Source organism: Mustela putorius, unplaced genomic scaffold (assembly GCF_011764305.1).
Source record: "Mustela putorius furo isolate JIRA1106 unplaced genomic scaffold, ASM1176430v1.1 tig00000867_pilon_pilon_pilon, whole genome shotgun sequence".
In the NCBI taxonomy this organism is placed as follows: domain Eukaryota; kingdom Metazoa; phylum Chordata; class Mammalia; order Carnivora; family Mustelidae; genus Mustela; species Mustela putorius.
The window spans coordinates 3,716,485-3,739,497 of record NW_025421501.1 but is presented as its reverse complement, the minus strand read 5'-3'; the positions used below and the strand labels follow the sequence as shown (position 1 = coordinate 3,739,497).

The window sequence follows — 23,013 nt, the reverse complement described above, 5'->3', positions numbered from 1 at the left end:
ACACAGGTGGTTCATTTTGTGAAATTCCCTGAGCTACATGCTTATGATGGTGCATTTTTCTGTGTGGCAAATGTCCATAAAAATTTTACCAAAACAAACAAAAAATCACAACAAACACTGACCTTTAATTCATCCTCCTGCAGCCAAAAACTGATTAACAACCTTCTCACGAGCCCTCCCTGTTTCAAACCTTTCTGGCTCCTCAAACCCCCAGGGCCTTGGTAACAGGCACCACCCACCTCTCCCAACCTAGTACTCACTACACTCAGTTTCAACCCCCTGACATTTTCTATTCCTTGACTTTGCTCATGCTAACTTCCAGGCTCCTGACCACTTTGCTCTTGGCAGGGCTTCCTCCTCCCCTGCCTTCTCACACTAATTCGTACTCATCTCCTCAGTTCAGAGTTGATGCACGCCTTGTGGCTAAGGGATACACCTGCTTCTATGTCTCCAGAGTACCCTAGACATCGCCACCAGAGCAGCTATTGCTCCTCTTGTCATTGCCTGTCTTGTCTATCTCCTTCATGAGCCAGAGGGTTCCATGGGGGCAGGGACTGTGCCTCTTCTGCTGTCTTATCCTCACACTTTGCCTGTGATTGAGTTGATGCTCCATAAATACTTGCCGAATGTGTGGATGAATGAATCAATTGACCCTGCCCTCCCCGCTTACATGGTCACCAGCCTCTTCACTGTACAGTGAGGAAATCACAGTCTGGCAAGGGGTCCAAGCATGCTTGGCTGGCGGGGTCATGGTCCAAGTCCCAGGGCTTTAAGCCTGCCTCAGGAGCTGCTACTGCCCACCCATCTTCCACCAAACAGATCTTCTACTACGCTCAACTTGGGAAAATGGGAAACTCCACTCAGCCAGAAACCTCAAGCTCCTCATACGGCTCTGCCCCCAAAGCCTGTCTGGATGTTGGGCTCATGGCTCATTGTGCTGTATAAGAAAGCCACTGACTAGAAGCAAAGCAGCGGGGATGGGGAGGGAACTGGTCTGGGGCAGGGCATGAGCAGGACTGGGCCACAGAGCAAGCACAGAGAAAGCCATATGACCACTGTGAATAGAAAGGAAAGGAAAAATTGCTCTAGGTTAAAAGAGAATAAAGAGACACAATATGCGACACAGGAACCCTGACTGGATCCTGGCTTCAAAGCAAAGTAGCTCAAAGTCATTTTGGTGACAATAAGGGACAAAACTAAAGATATGTTTCTACATTATCATATCCCCACTATCACCATCTGATGTAATACATATTTTGCGTGCTTGCTCATTGTCTATCTCCCCACAGCATAAGAATTTATGCTCTAGGGGCACCTGGGTGGCCAGTGGGTTAAGCCTCTGCCTTCGGCTCAGGTCATGATCCCAGGGTCCTGGGATCGAGCCCCACATCGGGCTCTCTGCTCTGCAGGGAGCCTGCTTCCTCCTCTCTCTCTGCCTGCCTCTCTGCCTACTTGTGATCTCTGTCAGATAAATAAAGAAAAAATCTTTAAAAAAAAAAAAAAGAATTTATGCTCTAAAAGGGGAACCTTCCTACACTGTTGGTGGGAATGCAAGCTAGTGCGGCCACTCTGGAAAACAGCACGGAGGTTCCTAAAAAGGTTGAAAACAGAGCTGCTCTATGACCCTGCAATCGCACTAATGGGTATTTACCCTAAAGATATAAATGTAGTGATCTGAAGGGGCACGTGCACCCAAATATTTATAGTAGCAATCTCCACAATAGCCAAACTATGGAAAGAACCTAGATGTCCATCAACAGATGAATGGAAGGGCACCTGGGTGGCTCAATGGGTTAAGCCTCTGCATTTGGCTCAGATCATGCTCTCAGAGTTCTGAGATCAAGCCCTACAACGGGCTCTCGTCTCAGCAGGGAGCCTGCTTCTGCCTGCCTCTCTGCCTATTTGTGATCTCTCTCTCTCTCTCTGTCAAATAAATAAAGAAAATCTTTTAAAATAAATTAATGGATAAAGAAGATGCGGCACACACACACACACACACACACACACACACACACACACTGGAATACTATGTAGCCATCAAAAGAAATGAAATCTTGCCATTTGCAATGACGTGGGTGGAACTAGAGGGTATTATGCTGAGCGAAATAAGTCAATCAGAGAAAGACAATTATCATATGATCTCTCTGATATGAGGAATTTGAGAGGCAGGGCAGGGGGTTGTGGGGGTAGGAAAGGAGAAAAATGAAACTAGATGGGATCAGGAGGGAGACAAACCTTAAGAGACTCTTAATCTCAGGGACGCCTGGGTGGCTCAGTTGGTTAAGCAGCTGCCTTCGGCTCAGGTCATGATCCCAGCGTCCTGGGATCGAGTCCCACATCGGGCTCCTTGCTCTGCAGGGAGCCTGCTTCTCCCTCTGACTCTTCCTTCCACTCTGTCTATCCGTGCTCGCTCTCACTCACTCTCTCTCTGACAAATAAATAAATAAAATCTTTAAAAAAAAAAAAAAAAAAGAGACTCTTAATCTCAGGAAAAAAACTGAGGGCTGCTGGGGAGTGGGAGTTAGGAGGGATGGGGTGTCTGGGTTATGGACATTGGGAAGAGTATGTGCTATGGTGAGTGCTGTGAATTGTGTAAGACTGATGATTAAAAGAGTTGTACCCTTGGGGCAAATAATACATTATATGTTAATTTAAAAAACAAAAAACAAACCAAAAAAATGGTAAAAAAAAAAAAGAGTAAAAAAATAATTTATGCTCCATTCTAAATATTTGTTGAGTAAATGACCATGGTATATATAACTATACAACTGCCAATTTAACCTTATGTTTCAAGAATGATTCAAGTTAACAACCACTGTTCTCATTTTATTAATTTTACCTGCTTCTAATATCACATCATATGTGATTCAAAGCTCTTTTCTTCCATTTTCCTAATGAGGACCATTTCCAGTCTTTCACTATTCCAAGAAATGTTACAGTAAATACCTTTACTTGTGCCTGGAAGTATCTCTGAGGTTGGCCAGATCTGGGAGTGGAATGGCAGGTCAAAGGAATCTGCGACATTACCAGATATGGTAAAACCATTCTCTGAGTTGCTTATACCAATTTACAGCCCCACAAGTTCCCACATCCTCAGCAGCAGAATTTTGCCACATTTAAAATCTGTGGCTTATCTAGTGGGTGCAGATGAGATTTTTTTTTTAAGGTTTTATTTTTTGTTTGTTTGAGAGAGAGAGAGAATAAGCAGTGGGAGGAGCAGAGGGAGAGAGAAAGAGAAGCAGACTCCCCACTGAGCAGGGAGCCCAATGCAGGAACCCAATCCCGAGACCTGGAGATCATGATCTGAGCCAAAGGTAGACACTTAACCGACTGAGCCACCCAGATGCCCCCCCGATGAGATTTTAAAAACAGAAAATGCAATGTTTAGTGAGTTTGCATTTGACCAGAAACTGTAATAAATCCTTTACGTGCATTAACTTAAATAGTCTCATGCAACAACCCCGGGATGTAGGGAAATCTCTACCCCTTCTGTGGAGATAAGAAAGAGGCTGTGGGTTGAGTGCTTTGCACAAGTACAGAGTAAAGCTGTCACAGACCCATGGCTACCAGACCCACAACTTGCATCTTAACCACATTCCCTGCTGCCTCATAGTTTCCATTTTTTCTTTGATCTCTTTGTCATTGCCCTAGATTTCTATACTGAGCATGTGTTACTTCTATAAGAGACAAAACAACCTTAATAAACTTTATTTTAAAATAGTTTTGAGGTCGTATCCTGTCCCTGCTCCCCAGCAGTAAAGACGGCCAGGATTGGCCCAGTGCTCACAGCCTCTCTCCTGCACACCCTTATGAAAATGAAGGAAGGTTGTCCCCAGACTGTGGGGGTTGGGTGTGCAGGCCTTCTCTGGGGCTTGTTCCGACTCCCCAGAGGCATCCTCAGTTATGCGTCCCATCTGCTGGGCGCCACTTACCAGGTCTTGTTGGTGCTGGGGTCTTGGTGCAGAAGGGAGCTGAGCACATAGGGTGTGTCTCCCTCAGGAGTCACCCAGATCTGGGCCTCATCCACATTGAAGGCCACCAGAGGAGCAAGGCCTGTGGAGAAAAGAGGAATGTTTAACAAAAGAGGTGCCTGTTGAGGCCATGGCTGGGCCTTTGATTCCTATCATTCAGCCACGTCTTGTGGTGTCATCATCCCCATTTTATAGATGAGAAAATGAGACTCCCTGGATCTTTTTCCTGTGGAAATAGGACAAGAATGTAGGCATGTCTGACCCAGACTCTGCACTCCCCAATCCTCCTACTTAACTGTGTCAGCATCAAGGCCTCATCCTCTAGGAAGCCTTCCCTTGTTCTCCCCTAGAAGTACTTCCCACCTTCTCACACCTCCCACTATGCAATTTCTGTACCTGTCAGATAGCACATACTCATGACAGAGTCTTGTACTAAAGTTAAAATAGACTGTGAGCCCCAGGGAGAGGATATACATACATTCTATCTATGACCCTCCATTCAAATGACCCAAGAGAAAACATGTCTTCAAACATGGACAAGAAAGTTTATAGAAGCTTTGTTTATAATAGTTCCCAACTGGAAACCACCCAAATGTCCATCAGCTGGGGAAGGGATAAACTAACTGTGGTGTATTCATACAATGGACTACTCAGGAATACAAAGGAATGAGCAATTGACACACACAGCAAGATGGGTAAATCACAAAAATCATTGTGCTGAGTAAAAGAAGCTTTACACGAGAGTATCTACTATATAATTCCATTTACATGATGTTCTAGAACCAGCAAAACTGATCTATAGTAAAAAATACTATATTGTAGGCTGATGGAAGTATCCCAGATCTTGAAAGGAATTTGGATGACAAAGATGAGTGCATTTGTCAAAAACACACTGACTGGTCAACTTAAAATTTGCGTATTTCACTGAAGGTAAATTTTCCCTCAAAAAAGAACCATAAACACACATTAAACCCTAGTTGACATGTATGCTGAAATATTTAGGGATCATGTATACCAACATCTGCAGTTTACTTTGAAATGGATCAAAAGACAAGATGGCTTGATGGAAGGATAGACGGACATATGAAGATGGATATATAGATACATGTTTATATGTATGATATATATGCGGTAATGCAAATATAACAAAATGTTGACAACTGTCAAATCGAAGTGTGGTATATACTTTTCCACTGAACATTTATTTCAACTTTTCTGTATATTTGAAATTTTTAACTAAAAAGTTGGAGAACAGTGTGGAGATTCCTCAAGAAATTAAAAATAGAGCTTCCCTATGACCCTGCAATTGCACTACTGGGTATTTACCCCAAAGATACAGAGGTAGTGAAAAGAAGGGCCATCTGTACCCCAATGTTTATAGCAGCAATGGCCACGGTCGCCAAACTGTGGAAAGAACCAAGATGCCCTTCAACGGATGAATGGATAAGGAAGATGTGGTCCATATACACTATGGAGTATTAGGCCTCCATCAGAAAGGATGAATACCCAACTTTTGTAGCAACGTGGATGGGACTGGAGGAGATTATGCTGAGTGAAATAAGACGGGCAGAGAGAGTCAATTATCATATGGTTTCATTTATTTGTGGAGCATAACAAATAGCATGGAGGACAAGGGGAGTTAGAGAGGAGAAGGGAGATAAGGGAAATTGGAAGGGGAGGTGAATCATGAGAGACTATGGACTCTGAAAAACAACCTGAGGGTTTTGAAGGGGCAGGGGGGTGGGAGGTTGGGGGAACCAGGTGGTGGGTATTGGAGAGGGCACGGATTGCATGGAGCACTGGGTGTGGTACAAAAAAACAATGAATACTGTTACGCTGAAAATAAATTAAAAAATTTTTAAAAAAGTTTTGAGGAAATATTGATATTGACAGATTGCCCCTCACAGAGGCTATGCCAGTTCATACAACAACAACAGAATAGGAGAAGTCCTGTTTCCCCACAGCACAGCTTGGGCTGTGTGCAGACTTTTTCATCCTTATTTTGAAAGAGTTATTATTTTTTTCCAAAATATATTTTTAAATTATGAATGAGGTAAAACCTTTTAATTTTTAAGTTGTTTACCGCCTATTCATATACATTATCCATTTGTATGAAGTATTTATTGCTTTCTTATTAATTTGTAAGAGCTTTTTGAATCAAAAGAAATTATCAATGTGATAAAGATATTGTTTCTCGCTTAGCTATTTAACTTGCATGATATCTTTCCCCACATCTATAGTTTGTCATTTTTCACTTGTGACTTGAGTTTTATGTTATGCTTCCCCATTCAGTGATTTTTTTTTTTAAAGATTTTATTTATTTGACAGAGAGAGAGAAATCACAAGTAGGCAGAGAGGCAGGCAGAGAGAGGAAGGGAAGCAGGTCCCTGCTGAGCAGAGATCCTGATGTGGGGCTCGATCCCAGGACCCTGGGATCATGACCTAAGCCGAAGGCAGAGGCTTTAACCCACTGAGCCACCCAGATGCCCCTCAGTGATTATTTTTTTAAGTTCACTCACATTTTCCTCTATATTGGGTTTTTTTTTTATTTGTTTCAGTTCTTACACGTGAATCTTTGATTCATCTATACTTTTGTGTATGGAGTAAAATAGCGACCCAGGTTTTACTTTTTCTCTCCACAAATGAAATTGTCTCAGCATTATTTCTTGAATAGCTCATCTTATCCCCATAGACTTGCAGTACCACTTTTATCATTCTCAGAACTCCCATATGCATCTGGGCCTCTGTTGGGACTTGGTTCTGCCCTACTGACCTCATTGTCCCCTGCTTGGATACGTTCATTAGTCTCCCAACCTTTCTCTTCCAAGTCTTGTCCCTCTCAATACAATTACCAATTACCAATTATACCAATTACCAGAAGGAATTCTTAGAAGCATGGTCTGCCACTCCACTGTAAAAACTCTAATGTATATTTACATAGAAAAAGAGCAAGGTGAAGTTCAGTAAACAGCATCTGTTCAGCTACTGTTCAATGAACAACTTTTTGCAGTGGCTCTTGAAAACTGATGCTGCTTTTTGGAAAACATTTTTTTTTTTATGGTGGTACAATGCCTTTTTCTTCCCCAAATACAGCACATAAACGTGCTATAAGGAATAATGTTTTGATATCATACTTTTAGGCAAAAACATACTAAATTTAATAAAACAGTTTCTAGCCCAACAATATCACAGGAAACAAATGTGCAAGGCTTGTCTTGTTTGGATAAACCCAAATGCTTTGGTTTTGCATATATGTGCCGATTGAAAGGGCTGGAGAGGTAGTAGACTCTGTGACTCTGAAGTCTGCTAAATGCATAAACTATTCCATATATTTTGCGGTACTTTCAGGTTTAGTATTTATTTTACCCTCAATGTATTTTTCTGTGCTATTTATTTTTATAGGTATTTTTAAAGGTATTTTGAATACGAGATAACCACGAGTACCCAAAAGACTGAAGAAACCGTGAAGAAATGGTGCAGAAGGAAAATTATAGCTTTCATAATAATGACTCCTTCACAACTATCCTCCACTACTCATCATCAAGTCTTCATTTCCTCTTTTAATGAGGGTAATAAACTTTTATTGCAGTAAGTTGTATATGTAAATTGTATTTTTAAATTCAAAATTTTTTAGAATAAACTTGTTTTATTGACAAATTAATAAATTTTTTCCATCAGAGAAAGCTGTTTGGGTATTGGGCTGGATGTTATGAACCAGTTTTTCCATTGAAATTGATGAAATTTCCCCCCCCCCCCAATTAATGGCTTTTCCCTTAGCAGTAGAGATTTTAAAAAGAAATTAAATTCATTGGGCAAAGGAAAAGTTTACAGACTTTTATATAAGGAAGAGAAAGAAATACGTACATACAAATACGTTGTTCTTCATTTACCAAGAAGATATAAATTTAAAATTTGTGTGTATCCAATAACAACACTTCAAAATACATAAAAATATTAATTGAATTAAAAGGAAAAATACAAAATCCACAACCAAAATGAGAGGCTTTAATGCTTTAACAATCTTTCATTTAAGTTATGAAAAGATCAGTAAGGAGTATATAGAAGATCTGAATAACACAATTAACAAAACTTACCTGATTAATACAACACTGTACCCAGTAATGATAAAATAAGCATTTTTCAAATGCACATGAAACATTTGCCAAAACTGAAACATATGTTGCATCAAAAAGTAAGCCTCAATAAATTTCAATGGATTGAAATAATTCAGACTATGTTCTCTGACTATAGTGGAATTAAATTAGAAGCCAATAACAAAAAGGAAACTAAAAAAAAAAAAAAAAAAACAAACCTTGAACTTCTCAGAAATTAAGCAATGCACTTCTAAATAACCTAAAGCCAAAAATGAAATCACAATGGAAATTTTTAAATATCTTGAACTAAATGAGAATTAAGCTACAACAAATCGAAACTTGTGGGAAATAGTTAAGGCTTAGAGGAAATGTACAGTCTTAAGTGCATGTGTTAAAAAAAAAAAGGGTAAAAATTAATTATCTAAGCTTTCATCTCAAGAAGGTAAAAGAACAGCAAATCAAACCCAAAGAAAGTCCAGGAAGGAATAGAGATATGAGCATATATCAAAGAAACAGAAAACTAACTTATAGTAGAGAAAATCAACAAAGCTAAAGTGTGTTTTTAAAAAAAGGTTAATAAAACTGATAAACCCCTAGCAACACTGATCAAGGAAGAAAAGACCACACAAATTACCAATATGAATGAAAAAGAGGACATCAGAATAGATCCCAAGACATTTAAGAAATAGTAAGAGTGAAAACGTAAAATAAAATAAAGAAATAATAAGAGGATAGTATATACAGTTTATGCCACTATGCTTCACAATTTTGTTGAAATAGATAAATTCCTTGAAATAAAGATTTACCAAAACTGATGAAAAAAGTGCAAGCTGAATAATCTTTATCAAAGAAATTAAATTGGTTATTAAAAACCTTAGGAAGAATTCCAAGCACAGATGGCTTCCCTGAAAACTCTTCCAAACATTTAAAGAAGAAATACCAATCTTGCAAAAACTGTTCCAGAGAACAGAATTGAGAGAACACTTACCAATCATTTTATGGGGCCAGAATAACATTGATATTAAAACCCAACAAGAGCAAAGATTTTAAAAACAAGCAAGCAAAAATCAGAGAAAAACCGACAGGAGCAATACAATGAAGGATAAAAGATCTCTTTCTTGGACATGGATGTCAAAATCCTAAGCAAAATATTAGCAAATCGAATCTAGTGACATCAAAGAATAATACATTACAACCAAGTTGAGTCTCTTTCAGAAATGGAAGGGCAGTTTGACATTTGATAATAATTGACTTATCACATTAACAGGGGAAAAAAAAGAAAAAAAATCATATGATCATTATGATAGAGGCAAAAGGCATTTGATAAAATCTCCTCTGGGTCTATGATTAAAAAAAAAATCACAGTAAACCAGAATAGAAGGAATTTCCTTAACCTGATCAAGAATATCCACCAAAAATCTGCAGCACACATCATTCTTATTGGTGAGTTGCTGAAAGCTTTCCCTAAAATCAGGAAGGAGACAAGAATGATCACTCTCACCACTTTACTAAACATTTTACCAGAGGACTTAGAGCAATAAGAAAAAAAATACAGAGCATAAAGATTAGAAAGGAAAAAATAAAACTGCCACTATTTGCAGATGAAATGATTAAGTACATTGAGAAATACAACAGATCCACTGTTTTAACAAGAAACTGTTTTAACACAGAATTAACAAGAACTTTTAGCAAGGTTACTGATATAGAGGCAATTTCTTTTTTAAGATTTTATTTATTTATTTTACAGACAGAGATCACAAGTAGGCAGAGAGGCAGGCAGAGAGAGAGGAGGAAGCAGGCTCCCTGCCGAGCAGAGAGTCCCATGTGGGGCTCGATCCCAGGACCCTGGGACCATGACCTGAGCCGAAGGCAGAGGCTTTAACCCACTGAGCCACCCAGGCGCCCCATGATATAGAGGCAATATACAAAGAACCACTGTACTTCTATATATCGTCAATGATCAAATAAACAGTGAACAATTTTTATAGATGCCATTAGCAAAAGACAGAGAAATCAAATGTTCAAAAATAAGTCTAACTTTGGGACAACTGGGTGGCTCAGTTGGTCGGGCTGCTGCCTTCAGCTCAGGTCGTGATCCCAGGGTTCTGGGATGGAGTTCCATATTCAGGCTCCTTGCTCAGTGGGGAGGCTGCTTCTCTCTCTGCCTCTGCCTGCCACTCTGCCTGCTTGTGATTCCCCACCCTCCCCCCGGCAAATAAATAAATAAAATCTTAAAAAAAAAAAAAGGTCTAACTTTAGTTAGACATGCAAAACCTCCATGCTGAAAACTAGAAAAGATTAGGAGAGATTAAAGATCTAAATAGACGGAGGGCTAGATCATGTTCATGAATGAAAACTCAGTATTGTTGTCAGTTATCACTACACTGATCTATAGCTTCAATAGAATCCTAATCAAAATCCCAGCAAATTATTGGGGAAGGGTGAGGTATGTTAACAAGACAATTTAAAAATTTATATGAAATTGTATAGGGCAAGAATAGTCAGACAGTCTTAAAGGAGAAAGACAAACTTGTAAGACTTGATAACATACTATCATCTATCAAAATATTACAAAGTTATAGTTAAGACCAAATTATACTAGCACAGGGCAGACAGAAAGACCAACCAGGCAGACAAATGGACCAATGGAACAGAGAGTCCAAACACATATGATCACCTATTTTAGGACAAAGGTAACACTGAAGAACAATGAGGAAAGAATTTTTTTTCCTAAAGATTTTATTTATGTATTTGACAGACAGAGATCACAAGCAGGCAGAGAGGCAGACGGAGAGAGAGAAGGGGAAGCAGGCTCCCCACAGAGCAAAGAGCCTGATGTGGGGCTCAATCCCAGGACCCTGGGATCATGACCTGAGCCGAAGGCTTTAATCCACTGAGCCCCAGGAAAGAATTTCTTTTTTTTTTTTTTCAAGATTTTATTTATTTGAGAGAGAGAGAGAGAGAGAACATGAGTGGGAGGCAGAGGGAGAGGGAGAAGTGGACTCCTCACTGAGCAGGGACCCCAGTGTGGGACTTGATCCCAGGACCCCAGGACCATGACCTGAGCTGAAGGCAGACACTTAACCGAGCCACCCAGGTGCCCAAGAATGATTTTTTAAATAAATGGTGCTGGGTCACTTGAATATCAATACTGAAAAAAAATTAATCTTGACTATTCTCACCCCATCTACCTCTCTCTCTCTCTCTCTCTCTCTCTCTTTCTCTCTCTCTCTCTCTCTCTCTCACACACACACACACACACACACACACACACACACACACACACACACACACACACACACACATTCCCGATAGGTTAAAATGTGGATTTAGATGGACTGAATGTGAAAAATGAAACAATAACGTTTTTAAGAGAAAACAAAGGACCTGGGGTAGACAAATATTTTTTAAACAGGACACAAAAAGCACTAACCATAAAGGAAAGAACTGATACACTGAACTTCATTAAACTTAAGAACTTCTGTTTATCAAAAGACATCATTATGAGAATAAAGAGTGAGAGAAGATATTTGCAACACAAATATCTGACAGAAGACTTAGAATATGTGCAAAATTCTAAGAGCTCAGTAAGAAAAAGGCATGTAAGCTAATAGAAATAGGACATTTCACAACATATTATCCAAATGGCCAGTAATCAAATAAGAAAGCACTCAATAGACTTCAGAAAAAGGCAGATTAGAACCACCATACAGTATCACTACACAACTACCAGAATGATGAAAATGAAAAAGATAATACTAAGTGTTGGCAATGATTTGGAGCAACTAGGACTCTCAAATACTACTGGTAAGAACATAAATCAGTACAACCGTTTCAGAAAACCATTTGGGAGTATCACCAAGCTGAGCATATGCACAAATTATGATCCAGCAATTCTATTTTTAGGTATATCACCAGTAGAAGTGTGTCTATATGTTCTCAAGAAGACATGTACAAGAATGTTCTCAGCCTCACTATTTATAACTCCAAATTGGAACAATCCAAATATCCATCAGCAGTAGAAAGGAAAAACTGTGAATATTAATCAGTGGAATACTCTAAAGCAGTGAAAATAACCACCCAACCCATCCAAGGTGGTTGAATTTCATAAACACAATATGAGAAGAAAGACTAGGAGCAAAACAGACCATACCGTATAATTCCCTTTACACAAAGTTTAAAACAGGCAAAATAATGTATGGTATTAGAAGTTAGGAGAGTGGTTATCCTTGGCGATGACATAATGAATGACTAGAGGGAGGAACAAAGGCTACTTCTGGGCCATTGGTCATATTCTGTTTCTCGAAATGGGTACTGGTGACATGGATTTGATTTAATTTGAAAAGTCATTAATCAGAATTTTATTGTGTAATTTTATTGTGTAATTCAAAAAAGTTTACATTAAAATATAAGTACAAGTTTCTAAAACATACGGAATATGTAAAAATTCTGTCAGTCAGTTAATAATAATATTTAAAAGAGAAGAAAAAACTCCAAAACAAATCAAAACACTGCATTGGTTAGCACTGTAAGTAATGAGGGCACCATCCCCTTACTCTAAAATTTGTTTATTAAAGAGAAAATACTAAGTACTTTTCTTATCTTTCCTGTATAAATTGCACTTCAAGGTCACCAAATAGTCCTAGTTGATGTGGGCAGAATAATAAAATCATAAAAACACAATTTTGCAAACCATAGTATAATAATGAATTCAGGCCACGATCATCAACAGATAAAACTACTAGAAGGAAGTTTCATAGAAAACTTTACAATTAGATTGACACCCCCTGAACCCAACAGTCAATCTTAATGTCCCCAAGAATGAGTCTTCAGACATAGGTGCCTCAGAGTATGACACCATAAGAAGGTTATAGGAGTCCCAGACTCTGTATTTTCAACAAGCTCTCAAGTGGTGCCCACATTTTGAGTAGCAGGTCTTTAAAATACTTCGGCAAAAGAAACACAGAGGGGACTGAGATAAATCTAGGAAATATGGCAAAATCCTCACTATAGAGTATGCTTTCCTAAAAAGTTAAACCTGAATTTAATGAAGTCATTAGCGCTAACATTCAGGTTTTGGGAAATTCTGGGGATAAAAGGGCAAACCACACCAAAAGGAAGCAAACACACAAATCCTGAATGACGCTCTTCTACCAGACAAGCCACCAAGCCCTGCAGTAAAGAAGAGACTCGAAAAGGACACACAAACCAAAATATAGGCAACTGGCCACTCTAGACTAAGAGAGGCATAGCAACCAAATGTAATCTGGACCTTGTTTGGATTTTGACTCCAAAAAAGTTATTGTTAAAAAGTGGTAAACCGAGACAGGAAGATTTGAATATGGACACCCCCAAATTATTGTTAAATTTCTTAGATGATAAAAACATTGTGGCCTAGTAAGAAAAATAACCACATACCTCAGAAATGTGTACTGAAGTGTGTGGGGTGAAACGACACAATGTTTTGGGTTTGCCTTATAATAATGCTTCTGAAACATTAAAGTGCTAACAGATCACCCAAGTTTCTTGTTAAAATACAGATTCAGATTCAGTAGATCAGGAGGTGGGACTGAGAGTGTAGTCTAACAAGATGTTAGATGATGCCCTGCTGCTGGTCACCACACCATACTTTGAGCAGCACAGCTTTAAAGGAAACCAAAGGGGACATGAACTGATACAGCAGGATGGCAAGTCGTGATAATGGTGTAATCTGGGTGATGGGTATACCGACTTCATTACAGTACTTCTCTTTGTTTTTGTACATGTTTAGAATTTTGTTAAAAACACATCTTTCAAAGGCTCAGGAGGGGGTGCCTTGTGAGAAGGCAGTGTTCAGTCTCTCATTTCTCAATTCCCAAACCCTCTCCCTGAGGCCGGCAGAAAGCAGACATCTGCACTTTATTTCTTCTCCCTTATACTTTGGCCTTGCCCGGAATGATTTGTGGCAATTCATAAAAATATACAAGACAGTAAGGTAAAACTTATTTTTAAATGATGGGCAAGCCAAAAAAAAAAAAAAAAAAGGAAGGAAAGTGACAATTAGAAAAAAGGGGTGAGGGGCTCCTGGGTGGCTCAGTTGGTTGAGCCTCCAACTCTTTTTTTTTTTTTTGAAGATTTTATTTATTTATTTGACAGAGAGAGATCACAGGTAGGTAGAGAGACTGGCAGAGAGAGAGAGAGAGGGAAGCAGGCTCCCTGCTGAGCAGACAGCCCGACTTGATCCCAGGACCCTGAGATCATGACCTGAGCCGAAGGCAGCGGCTTAACCCACTGAGCCACCCAGGCGCCCCGAGCCTCCAACTCTTGATTTCGGCTCAGGTCATAACCTCAAGGTTGTGAGATCCAGCCCTGCACTGGGCTCTGCACTCAGCGAGGAGTCTGCTTGAGATTCTCTCTTCCCCTGTCCTCTGCCCCTTGCCCACGTGTTCTCTCTCTCCCTCCCTCTCTCTCAATAAATAAATCTTAAAAAAAGAAAATGAAAGAGGGATGAACATGAAAGGGCACAATTAAACCAGGAAGGAGGCCACCTGGCTTGAGCATCAGTGCTAGCACTTTCTATGGTTGGTCCCCCTTTGGACTCTGAACACAGTATAAGGTCACAGTGGATGCCAAATAAAATTAATTGTTGAATAACTGCATAAATGTATGAACTTTCTTGAAGTCAGTTTAAGGATGAAAATGATCAGTTGTATTATTCACAGAGTCCACACAATTGGTAAAAGAATTATTCTGGTGAAGCGGGAAAACCAGAAAAAATGTTTCCCAAGGTTCTCTTCACAAGAACAATGAATGAATGGGGCAGAGTAGAGTTAAAACAAAGATAAAAAACAATAGCAGTGAATGAACAAACCTACATCCCAAGTTACCTGGGAGCTATTCTTCATGTCTTGCTTGCCATCACCCAAAGTATAATACAGAAAACATAATCAGATCATGAGCAATTCCCGTTTGGGGGCCAAGGATCACTTTTGAGAATTGGGTATGAGCCCATCCCACCTACCCAAGTGTACATTTCCCAAGTCTTATCCTTGCTAAAAGTGCTCTGCTCTGAGGTGAGCTCCTGCCTTCCTCCTGATTCTTCCCATTCACCTTCTCCAAGAGGCTTTCCTGACCTCCAGACCCCTACGTAGGCACTCTGTACCCTTTTAAGCCTTTTCTCACAAACTGACATTACTCTCCTCAACTCCTTATTTACTTATCATTGCCTGTTACTTATTGACTGCTTCCCCTGCCACCAGTGAGCCCCTCTGAGGGCGAAGACTGGGAGTCAGCCTTGTTCACCATGTCATCCTAGGGCCAGGTATGGTGGCCCACACCTACTAGGTGCTGGATGGGTGAAGGGGGCTCAAAGACAATCCCTGTGGCCAACCCATGGACCCTCAAGGGTTTTAGAGGTGGGGGATGGGGAGCACTGTTCTCCATGAGTACAGGATTGGACTCAGGCTCCTTGGCTCATTTTATGAGAAGCCCTGTGTTTCTTGATCAGTCAGGTTATGGTGAACAAACTGATTAGGAGAGAATTAAAAAGTAAGAACTAAGAGTGACAGGGTGACAGGGCGGTCCATTCAGTTAAGCTTCCAACTCTTGATTTTGGCTCTGGTCATGATCTCAGTTGTGAGACTGAGCCCCACATGGGGTGTAGAGCTTACTTAAAAATAAAATTAAAAGGGTGCCTGGATGGCTCAGTCGGTTAAGCACCCCACTCTTGGTTTCAGCTCAGGTTGTGATCTCAGGGTCATGAGATGGAGCCCCAGAGCCCCGTGTTTGGTGGAGTCTGAGCTCAGGGCAGAGTCTGCTTAAGATTCTCTCTCCCTGGAATGCCTGAGTGGCTCAGTGAGTTAAGCCTCTGCCTTCAGCTCTGGTCATGATCTCAGGGATCGAGCCCTGAATCGGGCTCTCTGCTCAGCAGGGAGCCTGCTTCGCCCCCCTCCCACCTGCCTCCCGACCTACTTGTGATCTCTCCGTAAAAAAATTAAAATCTTAAAAAAAAAAAAAAAAAAAAAAAGATTCTCTCTCCCTCTTGCTCCTCACAGCTCTACCATCTCTAAAATAAATAAATATTTTTTTAAAAAAGAGTAAGAACTAGCAAATTCTTGCAAGGGGCGACTAGAAGGCTGTCTTTCCGTGTTTTCCTGTGTAACTGATAGACAAGGTGTGGAACCCCTGAGATAGGTCCATTCTCCTCATCCAGGCATCTGTGGCATCTCCCTGCCTAGCACAATGCCCACTCTCCCAGGTCTGCTTTCCAGCCGTTTCAAGCTCCTCTATACCCCACTCCCTGAACACCATCCCCATACCTCCCACTTCTGGGCCCTTGTCAAGCAGTTCCCCCGACCAGTATGCCTTCCTTGTTCTCACATTCGTTCAGGCACTCCCTGCTCCCAGGAGCTACTTCAGATTCTCAGCTAGAGTAACTCACTCGTCCCTGAGCCCCCACCACATCCTGCAGTGTGTCTGGTTCTGACTAAAATCCTGTCTAGGTCAGAGTGATCTGTGATTAAGTCAGTCTCCCCCAAAACGTGATCTGAGCCATCCATGACACCCCTCCCCCTCAACCACAAAGCCCAGTTCGGCATAACGCCAGACCCAGAAGTGTCCTGGAAATGTCAGAGTAGGCCAGAAATTCTTGTTCACCACCCCACCCATCCTCATTTTTGCCTTGTTCACCTGAAAGATCTTGATGCAAGATCCTTGAAAAGTGGGAAGAGGCAGCAGATGAGCAGAGAGATAATCACAGCTACCCTCCCAGATCACCTGATTTCTTCCAGGCATCATACAGGGTGCTGAGGCTCAGAGAAGCTGAGTGATTTGCTTGTGGTCCATTGGCAAATTGAATACTTGTGTCTAGGGCCCAGGTCTGCCTAACCCAAGCCTTTAGTGAAAGCTGGAGGCACTGAGGGGTTGGTAAACAGAGAAAAAAGAGTTACAAATGGCCCCAGAAGCTGGGCACATTTCCTGCTGGCACAGCTCCCAGTCGTGCCAGCCCCTCACTGAGCCTGGGCAGAGCTCCGGGTTAAACAGCTGTTTAATTAGGTCAGCGAGAACCTCCTGTGCAAGCAGAGCGGCATGAGAACATGTGTAGAGGGGATTTACCATATTCACTGAGCTTCCCTAGTCACCAGCACCCACCCTGAGAGCTGGCTGGAGCCAGGGATCTGCCAGCCGTGGGCCACCTTGCTAGAGCACATTCCCTCCATGCCCCTGACATTCTACCTTTGCTTGTGTTGTCACCAGATGGGGTGAGCCCTTCCTTTCCCACTGAGACTCAGATGCAGTGTTTCCATAGTGTAGGGATTATCATGTTCACCTCCCACTGAGACTCAAGAAAATATAGCATGGACCCCAGGCAAAGTCCTGTGTTCAAATCCTTGCCTTGCCACAGAGTCATGCTGAAGAACCTTGGGCTTATCATCTCACCTGTTTCCCCATCTGAGATAACATGGCTGTGCAGAGCAAACAGGACAATGCCTGCCCAGGGTCTGACGCTGAAGGCTCAGTATGTGGGTGCTGATGTTAGTGTTATAACCACAAGGGAGGGCCTGTCATGTCCCGACAGCCTTACCCTCCATCTCAAGCCCCTCTTATGTGCTGTCAGACACGTGAGCCCAGCCAAACCAGTGTCTGTCACCACACTACCCACAGAGCTGCCTCTCCCAAGCGGTCTCCAGCCACCTAGGCCTGCTGAGTAAGAATAAGACCCTCCCTTCATCCTGTCAGCCAGCTCTGCCTCCCCCCTTAAATCTTTATCTTCCTCCAACACACTGGGCATTTTCGTTTTTTTAAATTTTATTTTGTTTAAATTCATTAGTATATAGTGTATTATTACTGTATTACAGTGTATTAGTAGTCCTCAGTTTGTTTCCTACAATTAAGAGTCTCTTATGGGCATTTTAAGTACATATTCTCACAGCACTATTCTTGGTTTAGCAAACTTGGGCCTAGGGGCAATGGTTTGTCCAAATTTATATAAGGAGCTGGCTGTAGAACTGGGACTAGAGTCGGGTGTTCTGACAATCAGCCCAGAACACTCAAAACGGCCTTAGGGGAAACTCATGCCTCATAGCCACATGCATGTTGCCTGTCCTGTGGGGCAGCTCACCGTCAAGCCACCCACATTGTTCTTTCACACAGGAGCCTCATCATCTCCCCTTTCTCTGGGATTCCACCTTCCAACACGTAAGTCTCACTGTTGTCACCCTGCTCAAGATCTGCTGTGGCTTCCCATTCCCCTCAGGGTGAGGCCTAAGCCCCCTTAGCCTCCACATCCCCACCACCATCCTGGACCTCTCCAACTTGACTGGCCACAAGCCCCCCATATACACCCTACAAGCCAGCCTTCCAGCAAAGGTTGGAAACATCTGGTTCCCACATGGACCACAGTCCACACCTGGCTTGCCCACAAACATTGCTCTTAACGGATGTTTTGCCTTTGCTTGAAACACCCTTTTCCCAACCCCCATGTGTGAGACCCGAAGGCATCCTCAATGGACCCACTAGCTCCGGCTAGAGAGTTTGTTGGGCAGCCTGCTTTCTCTTCACACAGGGGCCCAGAACAGGGACAGTGCCCCCTCACGCCCTGGGCCCAGCAAGTGCTGGGGCGGGGGTGGTGATGACAGCAGCCTTCTGCTGCTCCCACTCAATCTTTGACCTGCATCTTCCTAAACAGACTCCTTGTCTTTGTCCATACTAAACCGAAAGCCCCCCTCCAACAGTCTATATCTGCTTAAGACCTCCTCCATCTTCAGGGCCACATTGGACACTGGTCTCTCATCCCTAACAACCAAGGTTTTCCATCAAATACTTGCCCACAAGTATTGGGGTGTGCCCTGGGAAGAGTCAGGTCTGACATCTTCCACTCCCCATAAGGACCCAACAGGGCCACAGGTCTCAGCCTGAATTTGGTACAACAGCGCAGCAGGCCCTAGACTTCTGGCTCCTCCTTTACCACTGCACGGTGATGATGAAAGGAGAAGTCAGTGGCTGGTGTCAAAGAATAGCTCAAGGGTAAAGGCAGAGCTGCAGGACAGCAAGCTGTAGGGCAGCAGGCCAAGTCAGGGCTAGGAGTGGGGGTAAGGGTGGCTCCAGGGTTATAGTAGGTCTGTGTATCTGCTCCTGGCTTAAAAACTCTTATTAGACAATTGATGTTATCTCATCTGCTCTCACAGATGAGAAGTGGACATCATCATAGTGGGTGGCGGGGGAGGGGTAAAAGATCAGGGTCAGGCCAGAATAGTCTAGATTTCTTCCAGTCTAGGGAAGCCCAGCCAGGCACAGGGTTCACAGCCCTGGGCCTGGAGTCATAGTCTGAGGGCTTGCTCCCGCCCTCCTTGCGTCTCCATGTCACTTTCTCAGACTCTTCTAGCCCATACGACTCAGCACCAGTCTCCCCTCCTCCAGGAAACACTTCAGGATTGGCCCATCCCTCCATGCTACCTCACAGCTTGGAGCAGAACTGTCACAGCTTCATTTCTCCCACTCAGACTGGAGCTGCTGAGGCCTTGCTCACACAACCTTTCCATCGCTTAGCCAAGTTGTGAGCTAAATGATCTCATTGCAAGCCTGCTCCACCTTGCTATCAGCTGTCCCATCAGCTTGGAGACTGTCTAGGCCCGAGAAGGGGTTTGAGAAATGTCACTTGGATCAGCATTGCTGAAAAAGGGGCAACAGCTGTTCATGTCAGAGGCCATGGGAAACTGAATAGCAGGAGCTCAGAATGATGCCAAGGTTAGCACCCCAGACCATTCTAGAGCTGGGAGTCAGGGCAGAGGCCTGGGAGTCTTGAGCCCCATTTCTACATGTACTTGCTTGTACCTCTGGACAGTCATGGCACCTCTCTGGGTTCCAGAGTCTAGTCTCTTTTGCAGACATACTTGGTGATGGGGGATCAAAGCCCTAAGCCATAAAAAGTGTGAAACCCTCTCCACACTCTGTATGTGACTGAAAATAAAAAGAAGTCTAAACTGTAAAGTAAGGAAAATGAAGTTCACAAAGTTTTGACCTTTTCATAATGATTATTTTGAATATCAAATATTAAAATGTGTCCAAAACGTATGCTTTGCTGGTCCCTTACATGTGTGGCCTGCCTCCTGATGACCTGGCTGCAGGATGGATGCTAACTCTGAGTTCCCCCCAACAATGGATTCAGCTTTCTCAGACAGTCTGGTACTCAGTTGCTGGCCCCTGCCCATCCTTCACGGAGAACTCAGGCTCCCAAGAGCCTTGAAAACATCTGCCTGATGTTTATCTCATTCTTCTACCAAGCTTCTGAGCAATGCAGGAGACCCCTGGGGAAGCTTGTGCCGATCACTATGCTGGACCACTGTAGCCCCCGGCTTGATCTGAGCTGCCTCCAGGGGCTCCCTGACTATGCTCAATCTCGTCCTTAAGGCCTTTTGACAGGTGCAGTCTCATGGGTTGCCTTGCCCCAGGTGGCTTTCATGGTAAGTTAAAGGCCAGAATGGGACCCCTCAGCCTGGGGGAAGAGGAAGTGCCCCCCTCCACCCACACACAGTTTCTCATACTAGCCCTAACATCAGAAACAGGAAGCAGGGTCCCCCAGTACATTCGCGTTCTACCAGACACATGCCCTCCCCCCCACAAGTCTCTCCTCAATGCTCATGTTCTCAGTCCCCCACCCTTATCAGCTGAGCCCCAATCTGGGATGGAAGAGTGCTCTGCTGGGGAAGGTGGATATCATTAGCCCCCATACTCTGAGAACAAACTTGTACAGACCCACGGATCTGCCCCGAATGGATGGTGTAGGGAAAAGGCCCAGGGTGGGGAGGGTAAACTGGCTGGAGGAGGAACAGGGTGGCAGAGTTCTGGAGTCTGAAGCCACAGGATATCAGCACTGCCAACAGCCTCAGAGGCCCTTCTGAGCAAGGCTGAGGATCTAACCCAGCAAACATGAGCGACTCCCTTAGGGATTCCCTACGGTCTCTGACCTCTCACTCTGAGTGAGCCCCATTTAGACAGGCTGTGCTGAGGGCACAGCAACCCCTCAGGACAGGGGGGTGAGGCTGACTTACTGGTTATGTAGAGCAGAGTGTGGAAGAGCCACATCCTAGCTGGAGCAGAGGCAGCAGCGTGGACCTCAGCTTATTCAGCTTCCCCTCCTCTGCTTAGTGGCCAGGAGGCGGGGACAGGCACACACAGAAGCAAGGACCCACAGGCACACAGGCACTTTCACACAGACACGGATGTCCCCACTTGTGCACAGCCGGCTGTGAGGCTTCCTCAACAGTTGTGGGCTGGGTCCTGGAAGCTCAGAGACACTTATCAACCCCTCCCCATGACCCACACTTCGTGGAACAGTGAGACAAGGTTTAGCCTAGGAACTTAGCTCTGGATGTCTTCATCAGATGTTTGAGTGCAGAAATAATATTAATCCAGACGTTTATCATTCATGTGAGTGAGTCGCAGCCTCCTGCCCTGCTCTAGAACCTACCACCAGATATCTTAGCCCAACACCCAGCCCAGGGTCCTTAGTGGCGCTGCCTCAGCAATGAGAATGAGGTCCCCTTCCCACCTGAAGTACCCCGACAGCTAGAAACTGGGCTCCTGCACCTGGCCCCTGGACTCAAGGTTCTGAGGCTATGGAGGGCCTGTTAAATGTTAAGACCCAATGCACTGGCTGAAATCACCACCTCAGTGAATTCAGCTTGGTTACATTCTCTTTAAAACCTAGCTATAGTACCATGACATGGGAACTAACTTAACAGAGCTCTGAGCTACCAGACAGAAAACGTAAAAATTCCATAAATCTTTCCAGCATACCTCTGATTCAATCCAGCACCCCCAAAGATACAATGCCAACAGCTTGCAGTCATATTTAAAAGCTCACTTCACAATTTGTCAAATTTTCCCTGTGACCAAGTCTGTCATCCGTCACAGAAGGAAGTGTCCCCGCTTCCCAGATTGTTATGTGCAGTGCAGTGCTGTCCATCAGAACTATGATGATGTTCTAGATCTGCACTGTCCAATACGGTAATCACTAACCACATGTAGCTGCCGAGCCCTTTAAATGTTACCAATTCAACTGAGGAACTGAAGTTTAAATTTTATTTAATTTTAATGAATTCACATTCAAAAAGGCAGGAGATTCTGTGTCTCTCACACAAATGTCTGCATCCCCAGGGAGAGCATGCTGTAGTGTTAATGCAAGCGTTAAAGCAGACAAGGGCGTTGACTTAACGGTAAGATGAAAATCAATTTTATTTTGTTTCTCACCTTGAAAGTTTGCTTGGCCAGTCTTGTGGAGGTCACTGACACTTAAAACATACTTGCCTTGTCTGCTTTGGTCTGACAAAATACCCACAACTAATGTGAAAGTTCCCTGATGCTGTATGATTGCTTGAACAGAGATTACAATTCACTGTTTCTGACCCCGTCCGACAGCTGGAAACAAAGTTCCAGGTCTGATGATCTGCCTGCCAGATCACAAAGAAGACGATCCAAATTGGCTTCCAGGGGCACCTGGGTGGCTCAGTGGGTTGGGCCGCTGCCTTCGGCTCAGGTCATGATCTCAGGGTCCTGGGATCGAGTCCCGCATCGGGCTTTCTGCTCAGCAGGGAGCCTGCTTCCCTCTCTCCCTCTCTCTTCCTGCCTCTCTGTCTACTGTGATCTCTCTCTGTCAAATAAATAAACAAAATCTTTAAAAAAAAAAAAAAAAAATTGGCTTCCAAATTGTCGTGGTCCAGACCTCTGGCCTGTTTTCCTAACACTCCAAGGCTCAGTGACTTTCCCCCTATCCCACACTTGTTTGGAGTGCCAGGGGCACTCTGCAGAGCCAGGACAGGCTCCTCTCCCCATCACTGGCCCAGAGGCATTGGGAGAGTAGCCCCAGGCCACAGAGCAGATCAGCAGGAGGGACACGTTAGAACCCAGGACTGCAGATGCTCAAGATTTCTGAAAGCAGGACTTCCTGTCTGTAGTATGAACTTCAGGGC

General features: G+C 43.3%; 1 protein-coding gene across 2 annotated transcripts in view; it reads right to left on the bottom strand.

Annotated features, from left to right (window-relative positions):
• Positions 1–22,641, bottom strand: part of ITGAE (integrin subunit alpha E) — a 64,844-nt gene extending 42,203 nt beyond the window's left edge. The window contains exons 1-2 of one of the 2 annotated variants that reach the window (XR_006608246.1): positions 21,094–22,641; positions 3,933–4,053 (exon numbers count right to left, since the gene is read on the bottom strand). Coding sequence is in view for 1 of the 2 variants with exons in the window: in XM_004781946.3 (XP_004782003.1) it covers positions 3,933–4,053; positions 21,094–21,127 (155 nt within the window). In the remaining variant the exon portion in view is untranslated. The remainder of the gene's footprint in view (positions 1–3,932; positions 4,054–21,093) is intronic. The other variant, XM_004781946.3, reaches the window with a different exon arrangement.
• Positions 22,642–23,013: the final 372 nt, after the last annotated feature.